This window comes from Rousettus aegyptiacus, unplaced genomic scaffold, assembly GCF_014176215.1.
Source record: "Rousettus aegyptiacus isolate mRouAeg1 unplaced genomic scaffold, mRouAeg1.p scaffold_m13_p_2, whole genome shotgun sequence".
In the NCBI taxonomy this organism is placed as follows: Eukaryota; Metazoa; Chordata; class Mammalia; order Chiroptera; family Pteropodidae; genus Rousettus; species Rousettus aegyptiacus.
Genome location: NW_023416295.1, coordinates 6,192,562 through 6,211,284, shown reverse-complemented (window position 1 = coordinate 6,211,284; position 18,723 = coordinate 6,192,562). Strand labels below are relative to the sequence as shown.

Below are 18,723 nucleotides of genomic sequence, written 5' to 3'. Positions count from 1 at the left end.
TCCCCTAGAAAGGCCAGCAAGTCAGAGTGAACAGACGTGCAGAGGGAGGGCGTGGGGGGAAGGAGCATGGGAAGTAAGGTAAGGCCACCAGCCAAGGGCAGCTCTGAGGGCAAAGGCAGGTTCACCATGGCAATGGGTGACAAGTAAAACTATTGTCAGTGACCTGGGTGGCTCATGGATGACACTCAGTAAGATCACCTGCTGAGACCCTCCCAGAAGAGTGTGTGGGTGATGGCAAGAGTCGGGTGGGATCCACATGGACTTTGTTTTGATACCTTGGAGAGAGACATGTGTCTTTAATACCAAATTTATAAAGATTAAAAAGTGATTAGGGGAGATTAGCACAGCTCACATCTTAATTTCTGAAATAAACTTCTAATCTTTGCCACCTAGGAACTGGTGAAAACTACCTGCCTTGGATCAATACAGATGCCTCACATTCCAATGGTCTGTTCTTGTTGATTGTTCTGCGATCCTTTACTATTCTCATCCTATTGCTTTGGTGGGTAAGGGTGCTGCTTCTTTTTAATACTGGTTACTCAGAATTGTCCATCTTGCTTCTGCAATTTCTCCAAGGAATTATAACAGCCTTCATTTCCTTGGTTGTCTGGAAGGGTTTCTCCTATTTTCTTTAAATGCATTTGTTGCCAACTCCTGACAATTCTGGGACTTACTGCGCATGTGCCTGGCTTCACAGTTCTCTGCATCTATCTTGCTCACATCTGGCTGTGGCCTCGGTGCTTTGATGTTATGTCCACCAGCAGCCAGCACTGCAGGGGGAGATGTGAGGAAGGGGTGATGAGTATGTTCCCCCTGGGCCAAAGTCTCCTACCTGTTGAGTCTCTCACACAGGACCATAGGCATTATGTGCCTCCCTTGCAAACCCTCTCCCATCATTCCTGGGGCTGCAGGCCAGGAGCTGTCCGCCAAAAACCTGATGGGCCTCTGAAAAAACACTTTGGTACTTTAGTAACTAATAATGACTGCTTACATCTCTTGACTTCTTAATCTATAACACTCTTAATAATGTGATTAAATTATTTTAACTACAATACATTTAAGACATTAATCATAAAGAGTTAATTTTTCGATCAGTCACAATATCCTTCATAATGATATGGGCAATATTTAATCTTCTCAAACACCTTAAAAGAATGATATGTCATCTTCACTTTTCAGAGGAGAAAGAATGAGGTACAGTAGTTTTTTTGTGCAAGTTCAGCCACTGAGAATGAGGACCGAACTCTGTTGTTGGACACTGATTGATGCAAATAAAATAGCTATGCATCAAACTGTTGTCTAGGTACAACTTCACCTGAAAAAGGATTCTCAGAGCACCTCTCTGAAACAGAACAGATAAATATAAAGAGAAAATATACAACCAATGACAACAATAATACACTAGAAAGCCTACAAGTGAAGGAACAAGGTGCTCAAGAGTCTGAACCAGCAGATAAGACTGAGTGGCTAAGTTCGACAAGTGTGGAGTAGAAATGGCAGGTGGAGGGACTTGTTGTTGTGGACATAGTTACAGGAGAAGAACCTTGGTAATGAGGGGAATGCTTAAGACGAAGAAAATAAAACATGAAATTGATATAGAAGCAGAAGTCACAGGTCACATTAATAATTGAGAAGCAGGGACAAATAGGAGAAAGTAGGAAACATAACAGAGAATGGGTAAACTGAAATATCACCTAGCGGACCACAGGGCCAGGTAGAGGAGACCCTAGGGCACATGTAAGGAAGATCTCACACTTAGCACCTTCTTCTGTCCTAGACATAAACTTTGCTTTACCCTAAACCCTACGGAGCCCTTGTGACAGTGATAAAAAAAACGTAGAGGAAATGAGTACGAAGAGAGAAAGGCACAGAAGGAAGTGAATACCAATAAATTTTTAAAATAGGAGAAGCACAAGGAGAGCTATATAAAGAATGAGTAAAAGACAATAAATGAAAAATTGGTAGAAAGTAAAGAGAGAGAAGATAAATCACTGATGATTTGAGGTGACAGTCACCAGAAAGGAGGCACAAAGGGCTGTCTGTCCCCAAAAACAAAGAGAAGATAAGGTATCCATGGTGATCAGAAAGGCCCTGGAACCCTCTCAGATAAAAATAGGGATCACTGCAGGAAAATAAGAACAAAAACAAAACAAAACAAAAACGAGTTAAGAGAGGCACAAAGAGAGAGACAGAGTAGAGCAGAAGGAAAGGAGAGAAAGAGGAGTGAGATTTCCCCCTGCAGTGTAAGTATAGGGAGAAGGACTGGTTAATAGTAGTGAGGAGTGCTCACTCCTTTTTAGGGAGACAAAAATAAAAATTCTTCATTTATTACAATTTAGTTCCAGAATGGAGCTACCCAATCATGGAAACCAAATCAATTCCTGTTCTATATATCTGGTGGATATATAAAAGGAAAGACATTTTTGAACGCAAAAGTTTGAATGGCAAGCCCAAGCAAGGACTGACTATAACCAGGCATCTGATGTAGTAATAGGCCAAGCTGACTAAGAGAATGTAGAATGTGAATCGTGGTACCAGGCAAAGGTCTGGGACATGTCATCAGAGCCCATGGAGGCAGTCCAGGTGGCCTTGGTTAGATGTAGCAAAGGGAGGGAACCAGCGCCTTATGCAGTGAGTTCAGAAGAAGAAAGTCCACAGGAATTGGAAAAATGCCAAAAACTCAATGGTAAATTTAAGTGTTGATGTCGGAAACTATAGTTCTCTATTCAAAGAAGGGGAAATATTGGGGCCAGAGTTAAAGAAAGGGGGAAAAATCAAATAGCCAAGGTATTCATGAGAGGAGATGAAGAAGGAACACATGAAGACGAGGGAAGTAAAAGAGATTCCATTGCCAGAAGCAGAAGTAATTGGCAAAAATGGGCTGAGCCAAGAGAAAACGGAAGAAGTAAAATAAAAAGAAAAAAAAGAGGTAGAATGAGGGTAGAGGTCAGAGGTAGAACAGAGATGGGGGTAAGAGGAAGAATGAGGGTAAAGGTTAGAGGTAGAATGAGATGGGGTTAGGAATTACATTGAGGGTGGAATTAAGAGGCAGAGTCAGGGTGGAACTAAGAGGTTGCATAAGGGCGAAGGTAGGTTGGGGGCAGAGGTAAGAAACAGAATGAGGGTGGGGGTGAGAATAGGTGCAGGAGGGGCCAAGCTGCCCTCTGTGCATGAATTTCATCACCTTTTGTGTAGGACCTGGATCAATCTGCAGGTCACACAGATTCAGGCACAGAGCTGGGTCATCTGAGTTAGCATAGCTTCCAGGTCTCCCTAGAGTTCTCATTATGGGATTCCTATCCATGGTCTCTGTGGCCCCATTCGGAGACCCTAAAGGGTTTTGCTCCTCTTTGTGGCGATCAGTAGTGAGTACTCCACAGAATCCAGTGATGGAAGAAAGCACTCAGAAGCCTGCACCTGGAAACTAAGAAGGAGGCCTGGTAAAAAGGTGGGAGAGAAAGGCTTGGGGCTGCAGGGAATTGAGTTAGAGCTATTGTTTCCTGAGGAAACTTATTCTGTGTTCATTCTGTACCGTGCAGCCAGTTTATCCTGGAATCCCATTATCTTCATTTTACTTGACCTTTTGGGAATGTGTAAGGCAAAAAGAAATCATTATATGAGGCCTATTAACTGATAGGTCCTATTAATCAATCTATGCACCCATATGTTGATTATATAGTAAAAATAGGCTAGCGAAGTAATGAGTTGGTTTTAAAACTAACTAGTTGCTATGATGATAAAGTGTTGGATTCATTGAGTGATTTCTACAGAGAAGAGAAAGCTAATATGTCTTTACTGGAAGGTCATATTGTTATCTGATCAACAACTGAATTGTGTCTAAAGACAACTCATCCAGCTCTCTAGTGTTAGCAGAAATGGATAAGAGGTTTGAAACCCAAAGTCCTGTTTTTACAGGCTTCTTCAGCAGGTCATGACATACATAGTGACTCTTCAAAGAATCTTTGCGAGTAGTGTCTTACTTTTTTCTTTGCAACAACGCAGAGGGGTAAGCAAGATGGATATTGTTACCCCTGATTCTAGGTGAGAAAACACAATCGCATACATGTTTTGGGTCTTCTGCTAAGTCTCCTGGAGATGAAGGGAAAGACAAGACTAGTGTCCTGAGTTCTGCTTTATTTCTTTTGTGAAACTGGAGCTTGAAACAGTTATTAAAATGTTGTTTCCTCATTCCGATACACTGCCTGAATTGCCATAAGATCTGTAGCTCTTTAGTGTACAAGCTGGTGATTTGTTTTCCCTCTTTGTTAGAAACATGTCTATTTATGGAAATACACTAGGAAAAGATCTAAGAACAAATAAAATAATGTTACCTGGTCTTGATGTTACACAAGATCAATATTTTAAATAATGTAGTCATTCAGTTGCTCACTAGAACTATCAATGTAAAAAGTAAATTGCTTTATTTTTTAGAGTGCACATTCTTCTTTTCATTTAATTGTAATTTAAAAAAATTTATTTTATTCTTAGTCTCAAGTATAAAGTACACTGGTTAGACATTTTATTCTTAGTCTCAAGTATAAAGTACATTGGTTAGACATTTATATAGTTTACGAAACAATCCCACATTCTAACTTATGTCTTAGTGTAGATAAACTTCTCTAAAAGGTGGTCCCAAAATAGATCCCTGGCTCAGATGCAAGAAAAGATTATTTCTCAGCCTTACAAACAGTTCAAGGTTGGCAGGGGGTAGAGGAGGTTCACTTTCTTCAACATAAGATTCCCAAGGTTTCCCCACAAAAGAAAGAAGATGAAGTGTGAAATAACAACAGAAGGGGTAAGAGAGAAGTGTAAGAAGGTAAAGTAGGAACAGAACAGAGCTTCCCCCTGCCAGTGAATTGTCCCTGCTCCGGGGACAGGGAACGGAGCATCACTAACCTATAACGTAGATGATTTAGAGTGGCATACCAGGGTGGCCTGGATACAGGCTATGATTTGCATGAGTTCTCAAGATTTTTTCAAGTTTTATTAGGGAGTTTCCTGTTGAATTGGTTTCTTGATCACACACTAAAGCACCTAAAGAATTCCATTCCCTGTGCCATGATCAATAACTTTGAATCCTTAGAACCAAGCGTGAGAGACACCCAAGAAGCCACCTGCTCAAGACCCCAGATTGCACCAGGTAAGAATATAAAAATTGCATTCCTGGACGGCAAACGTCCAGAGTCTAAATGCAGAGCCTGTTCTCCTGGCGAATTTTATGCTGACGTTCTCCATATGCCTTGAGTTCGATTACTTCTAGGTCACCATTTTCAGTATTTAACTTCTTTGACCCAATTGAAAAATGGAAGGAGGCAAGAAGGCATTATAAATTGTTGTTTAACTGAATGAGCCAAAACAATTGATATATAGAAAATGTAGCAATAACATGCTAGTAAAATGACAGTCTTTTTTACTATACACTATCATATCTAGTTATGCTAAAGAGTTGAATTAAGGTACTTAGTGTCTACAAACATACTTCATAGTCTATAGAGCACAGTAATTACTGCGTTCCACTATTTGTTGGTAATATTGTCATTAGTACCAAACTCAAAAAGTCTTCGAAGAATAATTTGTGCTGCTATTTAATTACTGATGGAAAAAATGGCTTTACACCTACTACTCTCAAACCCAATTTATAGGTAAACTATTGGCTTACATTGTGATTTTTCACAGGGATTTTGTGAATAAAAGTTCCTTTTGCTTTCACAAAAACCTTAGTGGGGAGATTGGGTAACTAGGTTATCCGGTCTTCCTCTTACCCCAAAATTTATTATACCTCTTACCTTTATAGATGATAAAACTGGAGTTAGTAATGTTTAAGGGTCATTTACAAATTCACATGGAGGGTAAAAAGGAGAGCTGGCAGGAACTCAGCGTTATGACCCTGGGCACAAGAACTGGGAGGAGAGGGAAATGATCCTCAAAACATTGTTATCATCACAAGCCCATCAGCCTTGTTAGTTGTCATAGAATATGTAAGACTGCTGTGAACAAATACCTGTTTTCTCCCTTTTACTTTGTAGAACCCATAGATTTGACAAAATCACTTACATCTGGGAAAAGACCTTTTAAAACAAGTAAGAGCAAATAAGCACCCTTCATGGTTACAGATGAACAATGTTTTCTACAAAAGATTCATTCTAATTCTTTTCTATATCCTTCATAGTAAAATGTAAATGTTTTAAATTAAGATGGTTCGTATTTTAACTTTTGTATTATTTAGGCTAATAGCTGTAACAAATAAACCCAAAGAAGTCAATGATTCAAATATAATAGAATTTTCAGGTTTTTTTCCTCAAGAAAAAATTCCAAGGAGTTTTAGAAAGGGGAGGGGGAGGTTCTAGTTCACTAGTCATTCTGGGAAGCAGCCAAGTGAGAGCTCTGCCTTCTTTAATACCAGGTTTTCAGTACTACCCTGGGAGAGAAACAGAGCTAATAATACAATTACAGATACCAAAACAACAAAAATAAAGCTACATGTAAAAGAAAAAGATAATCCGGTGCAAAAGTCAATGGGCCAAGACAAAGCAGAGATGCCTACTAAGAGTGAAATATCTTAGCTCTAGGCTCAGGGGACAGGAGGGACAAAATACTGACTTTTAGTCACGTGAATACAAATAGCAGATCATGGAAGCCTGAAGGAGGGCGAGTCTTGCCCTGGTTTTCCAGAGCTTCCCAAGTTCTCCCTCTGTTGATTCCTTTGTCATACACTGAGACCTTCAAGGGACATTTGCTCCTTCTGCAGTAAGAAGACGTGGAAGCTCTGCAGAGTCCAGTGTGAAAAATGAGCACCCCAGAGCCTTGAGCTCTGAGCTGAGAAGTGGTCCTGGTGAGAAGGGTAAGGACCACCATCTCTGGGCCCCAGGACATTTGGAGTCTAAGTTCAGGGCTCCCGTCTTTCTGAGCACACACCACAGCCCAGGAGCCATTCTCTGCATCTATCCCATGTGTCCATCTTGAAAACGACAAAGAAAGAAATCATTACGAACTCAGGCTTAATGAGGCGACTCTAGTTGAATGGCAGTGCCACCTTACTACATGTTCTCAGACACATTATCCCCCAAAGTATTGAATTATATAGTGATGCCCACCCTTACTTACCACCCATTTTGCAGAGAGCAGAGAAATAGGACAGTCAGGTACTTGTTCGTTTTTGTCACAAACTTGTTTAAAACTCAATAACCTCTGGTCCTGCTCTTTAATTATTGACAGAAAGAAAATCTTTTGGTTACTACCATCATATTTAATTTACAACTTTTCACGGATGACCCTCAACATGCTACTGGCCTTATAATGATATTTGAAAATATCTTTGCACAAAAGATACCCTAGAAAAAACCTAAAAGGTAGGCCAGATAATCATTGTTCCCCCATTCCACATATGGCAAAACTCCCCTACCAAAATTTTTAAGAATCTTTTTCATATTACTCATGGAAATTTACCAGAAGAGGCAGAATTAACAGCCCAGACTCCTAGCAAACATCTATAATCCTTTATTCAAACCCTCTAAGATCAGATATAATGTAATAAAGTTTTATTGTTTTAGAAAGACACTTTGGATTATATCCTATATGTTGCAAAACACCCCAACAAGGTATGGGGAAGAACTCCACTCTCAAATATACTATATTAATATTTCTGCAGCAAATCATGGTGATTTGCAAGTGTGATAAAGAATTTTATGTGGACTTGTGGCAACTCAAGTCTAGATTCACTGCCAAATTAGTTGGCTGCAAACCTAAGAAAAAAAAGTTGCTTTTTAATACTTTTTTGATTTTGCCTATAGGCTAAGTGATTGTAGGTCTTTATTCCATTTGATAGTGATCTCTTTCCTTTAGATGGGAAGAGACAGAAAGGGTCATCGCCACATCTTCATGTTCCAAATCTTCTACAGTGTAAGGAGTCATAAGATTTAACTCTTTTAATTATAGATTACTGGCTGTGTTTTCTTTTACTTCCAAATCCTATGGACATTGAAAGCAAATCTATTTAGGGGATAGGCAAGGCATAGAAAAGATGTAAGAACAATTAAACACTCTTGATGTAAAAAAAGAAATGTCTTTCTTTGCTACAGAAGCTTTATTTAAATATTTTTTTATTAAAAAAAAATAATTTGTTGAGGTTTTAGATGACACAAATTATATATTTTGCATTAGGCAGGCTGGGCTAATTGCTATGAAAGTTCAATGGCACAAGCAGGACACAAGCTCATTGTCACACAAAGAAAAGAATTAAATAATTCTGCTGCTCTACATGGTCACTGAGGGCCCAGCCGGGGGGTTCTGACATCTCACGAAAGTTTTAAGGTCTAAACAGATAGAATATGTGTTCCTATCCTTGAGTAAGCTGCAGTACAAAGGGATTTAAGAGAGTTTTTTGAAGTGCTGTTGAGAAATAAAGGAAGACCCAGAGCTCACGTTGGACTCCTGCTTCTCAATTCAGTAGGGTTTTAGTTCTTTCAGAAGAAAGAGAGAAACAATATTCAAACATCTTTATTAAACTCAAGCCTTCTACAGTACGGATCATTCTAAAATTTGTAACTTTTTAAATTCATTTCTGTTTTCTCACCAACACTTGTTATTTTCTAGGTACCGTGAATCTTGGAAAGAACTCTACATTAGGAAAATCCAAGGGGAAAAGAAGTAAGAATTAATAAGATTTGACTTGCTTTTGATATGAGAAATGAGTTTTTTAATGCCCGAATTTCATCCTAATGATTGTTTATACTAATGTGATAGGCGGAATGATAGCACCTCAAAGATGTCCGTGTCCTAATCCCTGGGACCTGTAATATGTTATCCTACATGGGAAAAGAGACAGTACAGGTATAATTAAACAAGGGGCCTTGAGGTGGAGAAGATTATTCTGGATCACCTGGGTGGGCCCAATAGACTCCCATAGGCCTTAAAAAGTAAAGAACCTTTCCAAGCTGTGGAGAGAGGGAGAAATACCTGTGGACAAAAGGTCAGAGAGATGCGGAATTGCTAGCTCTGAAGATGGACTCATGTTTAACAGGATGAGTCCTCTTGGCTACATGAGAGTAATATATATTGCTATTGTAGAAAAAATAGCAAATAATAGTATCTTTCTTAATACCTGCTGTCTCTCACTAACATTAAGATCCTAATATTTTTGCATTTTATTTATTCATTTCTGTTTTCTCACCTCCATTGCTATTTCCTAGACACTATGGTTCTTGGAAGCAACTCCATCTTAGGAAAACGCACAAGAAAGAGAAGTAAGAATAAGATTTTACTTGCTTTTGATGTTAGAAATGAGTTTCTTAATGCCACCACTTCAACATTATCATTATTTATAATACTGTGGTAGGAAGAATGATGGCCCCTCAAAGATGTCCATGTCTTAATCCCTAACACCTGTAATCTCTTATAGTACAGGCAAGTGGACTTTACAGTTGTGATTAAACTAGGAACCTTGAGATGGGTGAGGTTATCTTGGATCTCCAGATGGGTCCAGTATGGAATATACTTAAAAAGTGCAGAACATTCCCTGGCCGTGGAAAAAGGGAGATGTGACTATGGAAGAATGATCAGAGAGATGCAATATTGCTGATGGAGAAAGGAAATAGGGAATATTAGAACCAGGAAAATCAAGTAAATAATGTCCTCTTCAGTCTCCAGAAAGGAATGAAGGTCTAGGAAAAACTTGGTTTTAGCCCAGTGAGACCCGTGTCAGAATTCTGACATTAACTGTAACATAATAAATTTGTGTTGTTTTAAACCACTAAGTTTGAAGTCCATTGTTATGGAAGCAATGTAGGAATAATACAGACTTTGGTTCTAGGAACCAAAGTCTGTATTATGTATATGGATACAATATATTTCTAAAAAAGAGAGGCAGTGGCTTTGGACAGTGGACAGAGGCTGAAATGATTTTAGGTAGAATGATAGAAAAAACTAGATTGCCTCGAGCAGTTTGTCCATAGAAATGTGGATGCTAAAAACTGTCATTGGGTAGGGGGGAGGTAGAGGGTAAAGGGGGTCAAATTATATGGTGACAGAAGGTAATTTAACTTTGGGTGGTGAACACACAATGCAATATACAGATGTTCTTATTTAATATGATTAAACCATATGCTTGAAACCTATATAATTTTATTAACCAATGTCACCCCAATAAATTTAATTTAAAAAGTCAGAAATGAATCAAGGCAGTCTGACTTCAAAATTAATACTTTTAATCACTATGTAATATTGTCTCTACATTATCTCACTGGATTTTCTAATCTCTTGGATTTGAAATTACCAGTGATAATATAAATCTCCTGTGCTCGAAGTAAGTTGGGAGGTAGTGGTCATTCTGTTCTTTATCTTCTTAATGAATTATATTTCTTATTATCAGGTGAAATTATCTGACCCAGACAGTAAAGTTGTTTAAATTAGTAAAAAAAAAAAAAAAAAAGCTAATGTAAATAAAGACCAAAGATGACTTTAATGATGTTGGATCAAAGTTTTGTTGTTGTTGTCTTCTGAGAATAAAAAGGTTTACCTCAAAAAAAGGGGGGAGGCTGCTAGCGAGGACTCAAAGAAATGAAGGACATGGGAGAGAAAAATCTATATTGTCTTAGAAAGTATATAAATCATCCTGAACAGCACAAATGTGTAGGAATATGGCAGTTGAAGGTGTGAGTTGTCAAGACTCAGAAGGAAATAAGGAACTTGTTTTTGGAAACTGGAGGAGGAGGAGGATCCTTATTATACAGTGACAGAAAGCTTAGCAAAGTTCTGTCCTGCAGATAGTGGAAAGCAGAACTTTCTGGATATACACTAATAAGACTTCTAAGCAAGTGATGAAGGTGCAGCTGGTTTCTTTCTGCTGCTTACAGTAAAACATGAGTGGAAGAGGTAATTTGAGGGAAAAACTGCTAAGTGAAAGGGAATCAGAACTTGATAACTTGAATTATTCTTAGCTTACTCAGGTTGCAAAAGTTGCTTAAATTATGAGATTCACTGTCAGGAAAGTGTGTTCTGCAGAATGACCAAGAGTGTGGCTGTACAACTTTTTGCAAGAACCTGGGAAGTAGCAAAAGTTCAGAGTATTGAATTACGTACAAGATTCTTTGATGAGATGAAGTATGTGACTCACAGATTCCCTCAACCATCTCAGCCAGAGCCAAAAGTAAATATGTGATTATATAGCAAAGATCTGTGGAGGAACCTCTTGTCTAATAGAGGAAGTCCCCATGACATACACAGGAGAGCTAGAAGGTTCTTGAGAATTTTATACCAACAGAAACAGCTATGCTCCTGTCTAATGCCTGGAACCTGTAATCTGTTACCTTACATGACAGGAGATGTTGAGGATGTGATTAATTTAATAGTCTGGAGATGGGGAGATTATTCTGGATTATCTAGGTGGTCCCAATAAAATCCCATGGGTCTTTAGAAATCTGAAATGTTTCCTGCAGTACAGAGAGGGATATGTGCCTGTGGAATAATGATCACGGAGATGTAGTATGGCTCTCTCTCTGGAGATGAATGCAGGGGACAAAGAGCAAAGAAATGTGGGCAACCTTCAGAAGCTGGAAAAGTTAAAAAAAAAAAAAAAAAGGAGTCTCCCTGACAGCCTCCAGAAAAGAACAAAACCCTGTGGGCACCTTCATTTTAGCCCAGTGAAAATTGTGTCACATATCTGACTTTCAGAACTGTAACATAAAAATTTGTGTTGTTAGGCCACAAAATTTATAGTAATTTATTATAGCTGCAATAGAGAACTAACATCTTTCATAAAACCAGAAAACAAACAAAAAAATGAGTATTTCACCTTTGTAAGATTAGTTTACATCTTTTAAATCAGTAATTTATATTTTTTCAAAATATATCTTTATGTTGTTTTTTATTTTAAAATATTTTATCTTTGTGAACTTTGATGTTAATATTTCCATATGTTAACACAATTAGAATTAAATATCTAAAAAACTCTATTCATACTGTTACATTTTCTTTACTTTAAATCAGTACATTATGCACTAAACATTATAAACATTAACCATTTGCCAACTTAACTGTGAAAAGTTTTACTTCGTTTTAATTTGCATTACTATAATTTTTTAGTGTAGTTAAGTATTGTCCATTGGTTATTGATTATTTGTTGTTTTTTTTTAATAAATGCCTGGTATATGCCTTGTCAGTGTTACAGTTATATTGGTCATTTTTTTTAAAAAAATCATGCTGAACAAGAATATGAATATTAATATATTACATATACTGCATTTTTCTATATATGTTATTAATATTTTGTCTCATTTGATGTTATATTTTAGGTTTGTAATAGCCTATTTTGTCCTGAAGAAGTGTGAAACAAATTTAAATAGTAGTTAAATTTGTCAGGCTTTTCCCTCTATGGTTCTTAGGTTTTATAGAAAATTTACAAAGAAAATATTTTCCACCTCAAGATTTTACAAATGTTCTATATTTGCATCTGGAATATTTGAAATACTTAATACTTTTTAATGTTTAAATCTGTAATTCACATGAGAGTCACCTCTTTGTTTATAGTATGACATAGTAATTACAAGGAGGCATATCAACACTTTTTCACATTCTATAAATTGAAATACCCTTTTATGTGCCTTTCCCAATAATCATGGACCTGTGAATAGCATTCTACTCTGAAAAACTGTTCTGTCTTTTGTTTTAAAAAATTTTTTTATTTATTTATTTTTATTTTTTTATGGTGACATTGGTTAACTAAATCCAATAAGTTTCACCTGTACCCTTTAACAGTAAGGCATAGATATATTTACACTGTGTATTTACCTCCCATAGTTAGATTTCTTTCTGTTGCCACATATTTGACCCTCTTTGCCCTGGCTTCCTCCCGCCTACTCCCCCACACACTACCCTCTAATAACCACTAGTCTATAGTCCGTGTCCATGAGTCTCTTTTTGTTTGTCTTGTTCATTTGCTGCTTTTAGGTTTATATCCCACATATAAGTGATATCATGTTCTATTTCTAATACAGTACCAAAATGGCTTAATTACAAAGCTTTAAATAAATTTGTTATTCCTGCTCTTTGTATTTTCTGTTGCAAAAAAAAAAAAAAAAGGAAAAACTACATTGATGAGAAACAGAAAAGATGGGGATTTCAGAAGTTCAGTAATCCTGGCTCACTCACTGTGGGTTTAGAAACAAATCAAGAATTTTTTCTTGATATCTCCTCAATTCTATTGCAACTTTCGAGTATAATTAATTTGAGGATTAATTTGGGTAGAATTCAGATTTTTCCAAGGAGAATGAACTGTGCCTTTATTCAGGTCACCTTTTTTGTTCTTCAACAAAGTTTTATAGCTTTCTTTATAGAGATCAAACACATTTTTACTTTTCTGGTCAGCTTTGTTACCATATAACTTACAATAGAATTCACCACTTTAAAGGGTTAACTGTAGATGTTTTAATAAATGTATATAGTTATGTAAATATGACCACGATTATGACATAGGACATTTCCATCAACCCCAAAGGTCCACTCATACCCCTCTTCCCACTCCATCTCTCTTGACAACAGTTGATCTGTTTTTATCACTAGAGGGTTTTTTTTTTAAATTTCATATAAATGAATTCATGCAATATATATTTTATTTATGTCTGTTCCCTTTCACTTAGCATAATGCTTTGGAGACACATCCACATTGCTGTGTATTAGTAGTTACTCTCGTTTTACTGCCAAGAAGTATTTCATTGTACAAAAATACAACAGATTGTTTATCTATTCACCTATTCATTAGCATTGAGCTATTTCCAGTTTGGGGTTGTCACACACACACACACAAAGGAACGTATTCATAGAAATGTTTGGGTGTACACATGTTTTAATTTTTCTTGGATAAATACCTAGAAGTAGTACTGCTAGTTCATGTGAACACGGTGCACATTAGACACTTTGTGAATCTGCCGCAGTGTTTTTCAAAGTGGTTGTGCCATTTTACGTTGCCACTAGCAATGTATGGGAGTCCTAATTGTTCCCCAGCTTACTTGGTATTGTTAGTCTTTTAGTTTTAGCCATCTGTAGTGGGTGCGTAATGGTTTTTCTTATAGCTTTAATTTGGATTTCCCTAATGATTAACGGTGCTGAGCATCTTTATGTGTTCTTACTAACCACCCAGAGATCTCATTTGGTGACATATAATCAAATCTTTTGTCCTCATTTGTTTGGGTTATCTCTATTTCTTAGGAAAAAGAGTTATTTATATATTGTCTGTGATTTCCTTTTCATTTTCTTGGCATAATCTGTTGTAAAGCAAACTTTTTTAATTTTGATAAAGTCTAATAGTTTTTTTTTTCCTTTATAATCTGTGATTTGGGGTTTCTTTTTAAGAAATCTTTGCCTAACGCAAGGTCCTATGTTTTCTTCATTAAGTTTTATTGTTTGGCTCTTATATTTAGATCTGTGATCTAGTTTAATTTTTGTATGTGACATTAGGTAAGGATTTGGGGAGCAATGGTGGAGGATCGATAGGAATATCCAACTGTCCCAGCACCATTTATTGAAGATTATTTTGTATACATTGAATTAATTGCTTTGATATCTTTTTAAAAGATAGTTGGCCATATAATTGGGGGTGAATTTCTAGACTTCCTTTTGTGTTTTATTTATCTATATGTCTATCTTTGTGTCAGTATTAAACTTTCTTGATTACTCTAGCTTTATAATGAATCCTAAAATCAAGTAATAAGACTTACAGTTTTGTTTCTTTTTCAAAATTGTTTGGCTATGTTAGATCCTGTGCATTTTGAAGCTTCTTTTATCTTTCAGTTTGGCTACTTTCAAGATCATGTCATTGTCCGAGGTGGCTGCTGAGGTGTACTTCTTCTTTTATCGTTACAGAGTGTTTCTCTTTGTCCTTATTAATGCTTTTTGCCTTCGAGTCTCTTTTTCAGAGTGCTAATATTGTTACATTAACTTTTGTGTTTTATGTTTTTTAATCCCTTTGCAATGACACCTCCTATGCAGCATTGCTTAATTAGCAACACTGAGCTTTGGTAATCTTCTTTGATAATCCTAATCTTTTAATGGTTAAGTTTACTGGCTACTTTTATTAGGATATATGTGGACTTCTCTATTTTACATTGGTAACCATTATTTTGTGTGTTTTTGTGTCTCTTTCCTGCTTTCTGATGGATCGAGATGGAATTCTATATTCCATCTTCTTTCTCTGCTGTTTTGGAAATTGGAGGTAAAATTTCTGTAATTTCTTTAACCATGCCCTAATTCAAAAGATGGCAAGGATCTTAGCATGAATTCTTCCAAATTGAAAATTCCATCTCTATCATAAACCTATTGCTATTTAACATGTTGTTATTAGTTTTCTTTTAATTATAAATTTTGAAACTATCATCATTTTGCAGTCCATATCTCCTTAAATGAATTTTTCATCATTTTATTCACTCATCATTGTTTCTTTTCTTTGGTTTCACTTTTCGTTTACCTCAGTTAATATCTCATTCTTTTAATGAAGGTATCTAAGTGGCGAGTGTTATATGTGAAAAATTGTCTTTATTTTAATAGAATTTTTTTAATCAAGATTAAAAATTCTAGGTCAACATCTATTTCTCCTTAGTATACTAATGTGATTACAGCATTGTCTTCTAGAATTTATTGTGTGCGTGATGAATAGTAATTATCCTTTTATTATAACTGTCATTTTGGTTAATAAACTTCTCTTCCTCACCAAAATCTCTTTTCTCTACCACTGAATTATGAAAATCTTAAAGGTAAAGAGAATTTGAAATTTTCCCATAAACACCAATTCACAATTAACATTCGTTCTTGCTTTATCACATTTCTATTCATCTATCCATTTCTCTATCTATCCACCAACCCATCTTCAAGTTTGATACACTTCAAAGTTGCAAACATTAGTACACTTCACCCAAGACACTTCAGTATGCTTATTAATAACTAGATTTCAATATTTGTTTGCAGTATTTTTCTTTGTCTTTTGAGATAAAATTTATAATGTGATGCACAAATATTTTGAGTTATGATTAAAGTATTCTCCTGAACAATCCATATTATTATCAAGATATGGAACATGACCTGATCTTGAGACTTAAGGAAATCTCTGGGGAGAGGAGGGAGTTTTTACTATATTTTTTTGAAATATATCAGAAGAGAGATGTTTTCTATTTCATACCGGTCAAGAAACAACATTAACTCTAGCTTCCAAGACTGTTTGTTATTCAAACATCTTTGAAAAGATACTTTGAGTCATGTGGAAATACCACATAAAGTTGCCTCCCAATAAATTCACCTCATACAGCAGATTCTGACAATCTCCCCAGGAGGACACCACTCCACCAGCCACTCTGATTAATTTGACCAGTGAGGGCTAGGACCAAATCCATTTGATTTACTTCTAGCAGCATTTAACAAATTTCATAAACTATAATTGCTTAGGATTCCTGTGATCACTCCTATGGTATAAGTCACCATGTCTGTATCAGAGAGGCAAGTAAATGTGATGTTCATGAAAGAACAGCATTTATAATTGTTGAGGTCTCTGATGAGACATAGTTCAGCCAGAGGGAAGATAGACCGTGCCTCCAACATGGACCCTGGACAGCTATAAACCTTGGAGTTTTCAGTTCTGTTCACTCTACCTAGTCTTGGAAAGGCAGGATGGAGGGAGGGTCAGAAACACTGCCTGAGAATAGTCCATCCAATATGTACTTTATGTCCATGACACCAACGAGACAGCACTTGTCCCGTCAAATGACTGAGAATCAGCGTGGAGACAAAGCCCAGAGGTACTCTGCATGGGATGTGCAGACTCTGGCACCAGCCCCTGTCTCCTTGTGTGTTTCCTTGTCATGTAAGAATGAGTGGGAGTTAAGACCATTTTATTGACGCCTGGCGTCTCTGCTGAAGCATTCTGTTTTGTGTGAGATTTGAAAAGCAGATTACAAGGTAGACATTTTGTAGTTCTGTACCAAAAGTGCCACTGAAAGAAAGACTTTGAAACTAGATATTTGTGAATTAAAGCTTCTTAAGTACTCTTAAATCTTTATGGGAGTGACCTTAACGTGGGAGGAGGGTACATGTGCAATTACAAAATGAGATAGAATAAAGAAATCTTCTCTTTTTAGGGTTAAAAGTGAACACAAATGAAAGAGTGAATTTTCACTCTGAAATACTTCCTGTGACCTGTGGTACAGTGAAGGGGATGTTAAATAAGAACAAATTGAAACAAGGTAGGTTTCATGGTCTACTTTACAACTCCTATATGTAGGAATCACAAGAAGTAACAGGTTTCCCATGTGAATTACACATCATTCATGGAAGGGGGCTGAGTTTTACTTGAAAAAAACAGGAAGGGATCCCTAAGATGATATTTTCACACTTTAAGAAATGGTACATATTAAGTGTTCACCCCAAAAGGGAGATATCCATGAAGATGCCCAAAGAACCAAAGAGGAGTGCAGGAACTTCAATCTATGAGTGGAGGATGTTGCATATTTTACTTTGAATTAGATGTAAAAGGAAAGAGACCCTCTCCCTCCACCTTCACGTCCTGTATCCCTTCTGGACGATCATCACCAGGACAAGGTGCTTGGTGTAGGGAAAAGATCACAGAATTTAGATACAGAAAACCTGAGTCCCAGCCTCAGATATGCCAAGAGTGACTGGTTTATCTAAGAAGAGAAGGGGATCTTTCCTGAGTCTGAAATTTCTCATCTGAAAAAGGGATAATAATTAAGATCCTGCCTCATGGTATGAATTTGAGAGTTAATTTCCATAACACATGTAAAATATTTTGTGATTTTTAAATTACAAATATTTGCAACCATTGTTATGATAGATCATATCATATTTCTTTTAATATGGCTATGTGAATACCACATAATATAAACATTTGCATCATAACTATTTTTTAAACAGCTTTACAGAGATATAACTCACATATACAATTTACCACTTGAAGCGTAGAATTCATTGTTGGGGTGTTTGTTTGTTTCACAAGATTATACAATTATCATCACAATCTGATTTTAGAACATTTTTTCCCCCAATAAAGGAAACACCAGTTGTCAGTGCCTGTTCCTACCTAAACCCACCACCCAGGCCTAAGCAACCACTAATCTATTTTCTGCTCTATAAATTGGCCTATTCTAAGCATTTCATATCAATCGACTCGTATAGCATGTACCTTTTGTGAATGGTTTTTTCATTCAGCATGATGTTTTCAAGATTCATCCATGTAGTAATAAGTGTTATATTTACTCCTTTTTATTACTAAATAATATAATAGTCCATGGTATAGATATGCTGTATTTTGTTTATCAATCCATAAGTTTGAGTTTTTTCATTATTTGGCTATTATGAATAATGCTGTTTTGAATACTCATGTAAAGTTTTTGTGTGAAAATATTTTTTCAGTTCTTTTGGGGCCATACCTTCAAGAGGTTTGCTGGAATATATGGTAATCATATGTTTAACTTACTGAGGAAAAACTGAACTGTTTTCCACAGTACTGCACCAGTTTATATCCCTACCAGTAATGTGTGAGGGCTCCAATTTCTCCAGTCCTTACCAATACTTGTTATTGTCTGAGTTTTTTTATGGCCGTCCTAGTGGGTATGATATAGTATCCTATTGTGCTTTTGACTTCCATTTCTCTAATGAATAATGTCATTAAGTATATGACTATCACTTATAGATAAGTTAAATTTTCTACTGAATCACTTTTCACAATTA

General features: G+C 36.4%; 1 protein-coding gene across 14 annotated transcripts in view; it reads left to right on the top strand.

The window, feature by feature from the left end:
• The window catches only part of LOC107504966 (nuclear body protein SP140-like protein), a 49,868-nt gene that overhangs the window by 21,584 nt on the left and 9,561 nt on the right, over positions 1 to 18,723 (top strand). Inside the window, exons 5-12 of one of the 14 annotated variants that reach the window (XM_016134663.2) lie at positions 394 to 447; positions 5,084 to 5,140; positions 6,027 to 6,080; positions 6,749 to 6,841; positions 7,843 to 7,899; positions 8,593 to 8,646; positions 9,189 to 9,242; positions 17,115 to 17,219. In XM_016134663.2, the coding sequence (XP_015990149.2) occupies positions 394 to 447; positions 5,084 to 5,140; positions 6,027 to 6,080; positions 6,749 to 6,841; positions 7,843 to 7,899; positions 8,593 to 8,646; positions 9,189 to 9,242; positions 17,115 to 17,219 (528 nt within the window). The remainder of the gene's footprint in view (positions 1 to 393; positions 448 to 5,083; positions 5,141 to 6,026; positions 6,081 to 6,748; positions 6,842 to 7,842; positions 7,900 to 8,592; positions 8,647 to 9,188; positions 9,243 to 17,114; positions 17,220 to 18,723) is intronic. The other 13 variants (XM_016134667.2, XM_016134666.2, XM_016134664.2 and 10 more) reach the window with 13 other exon arrangements.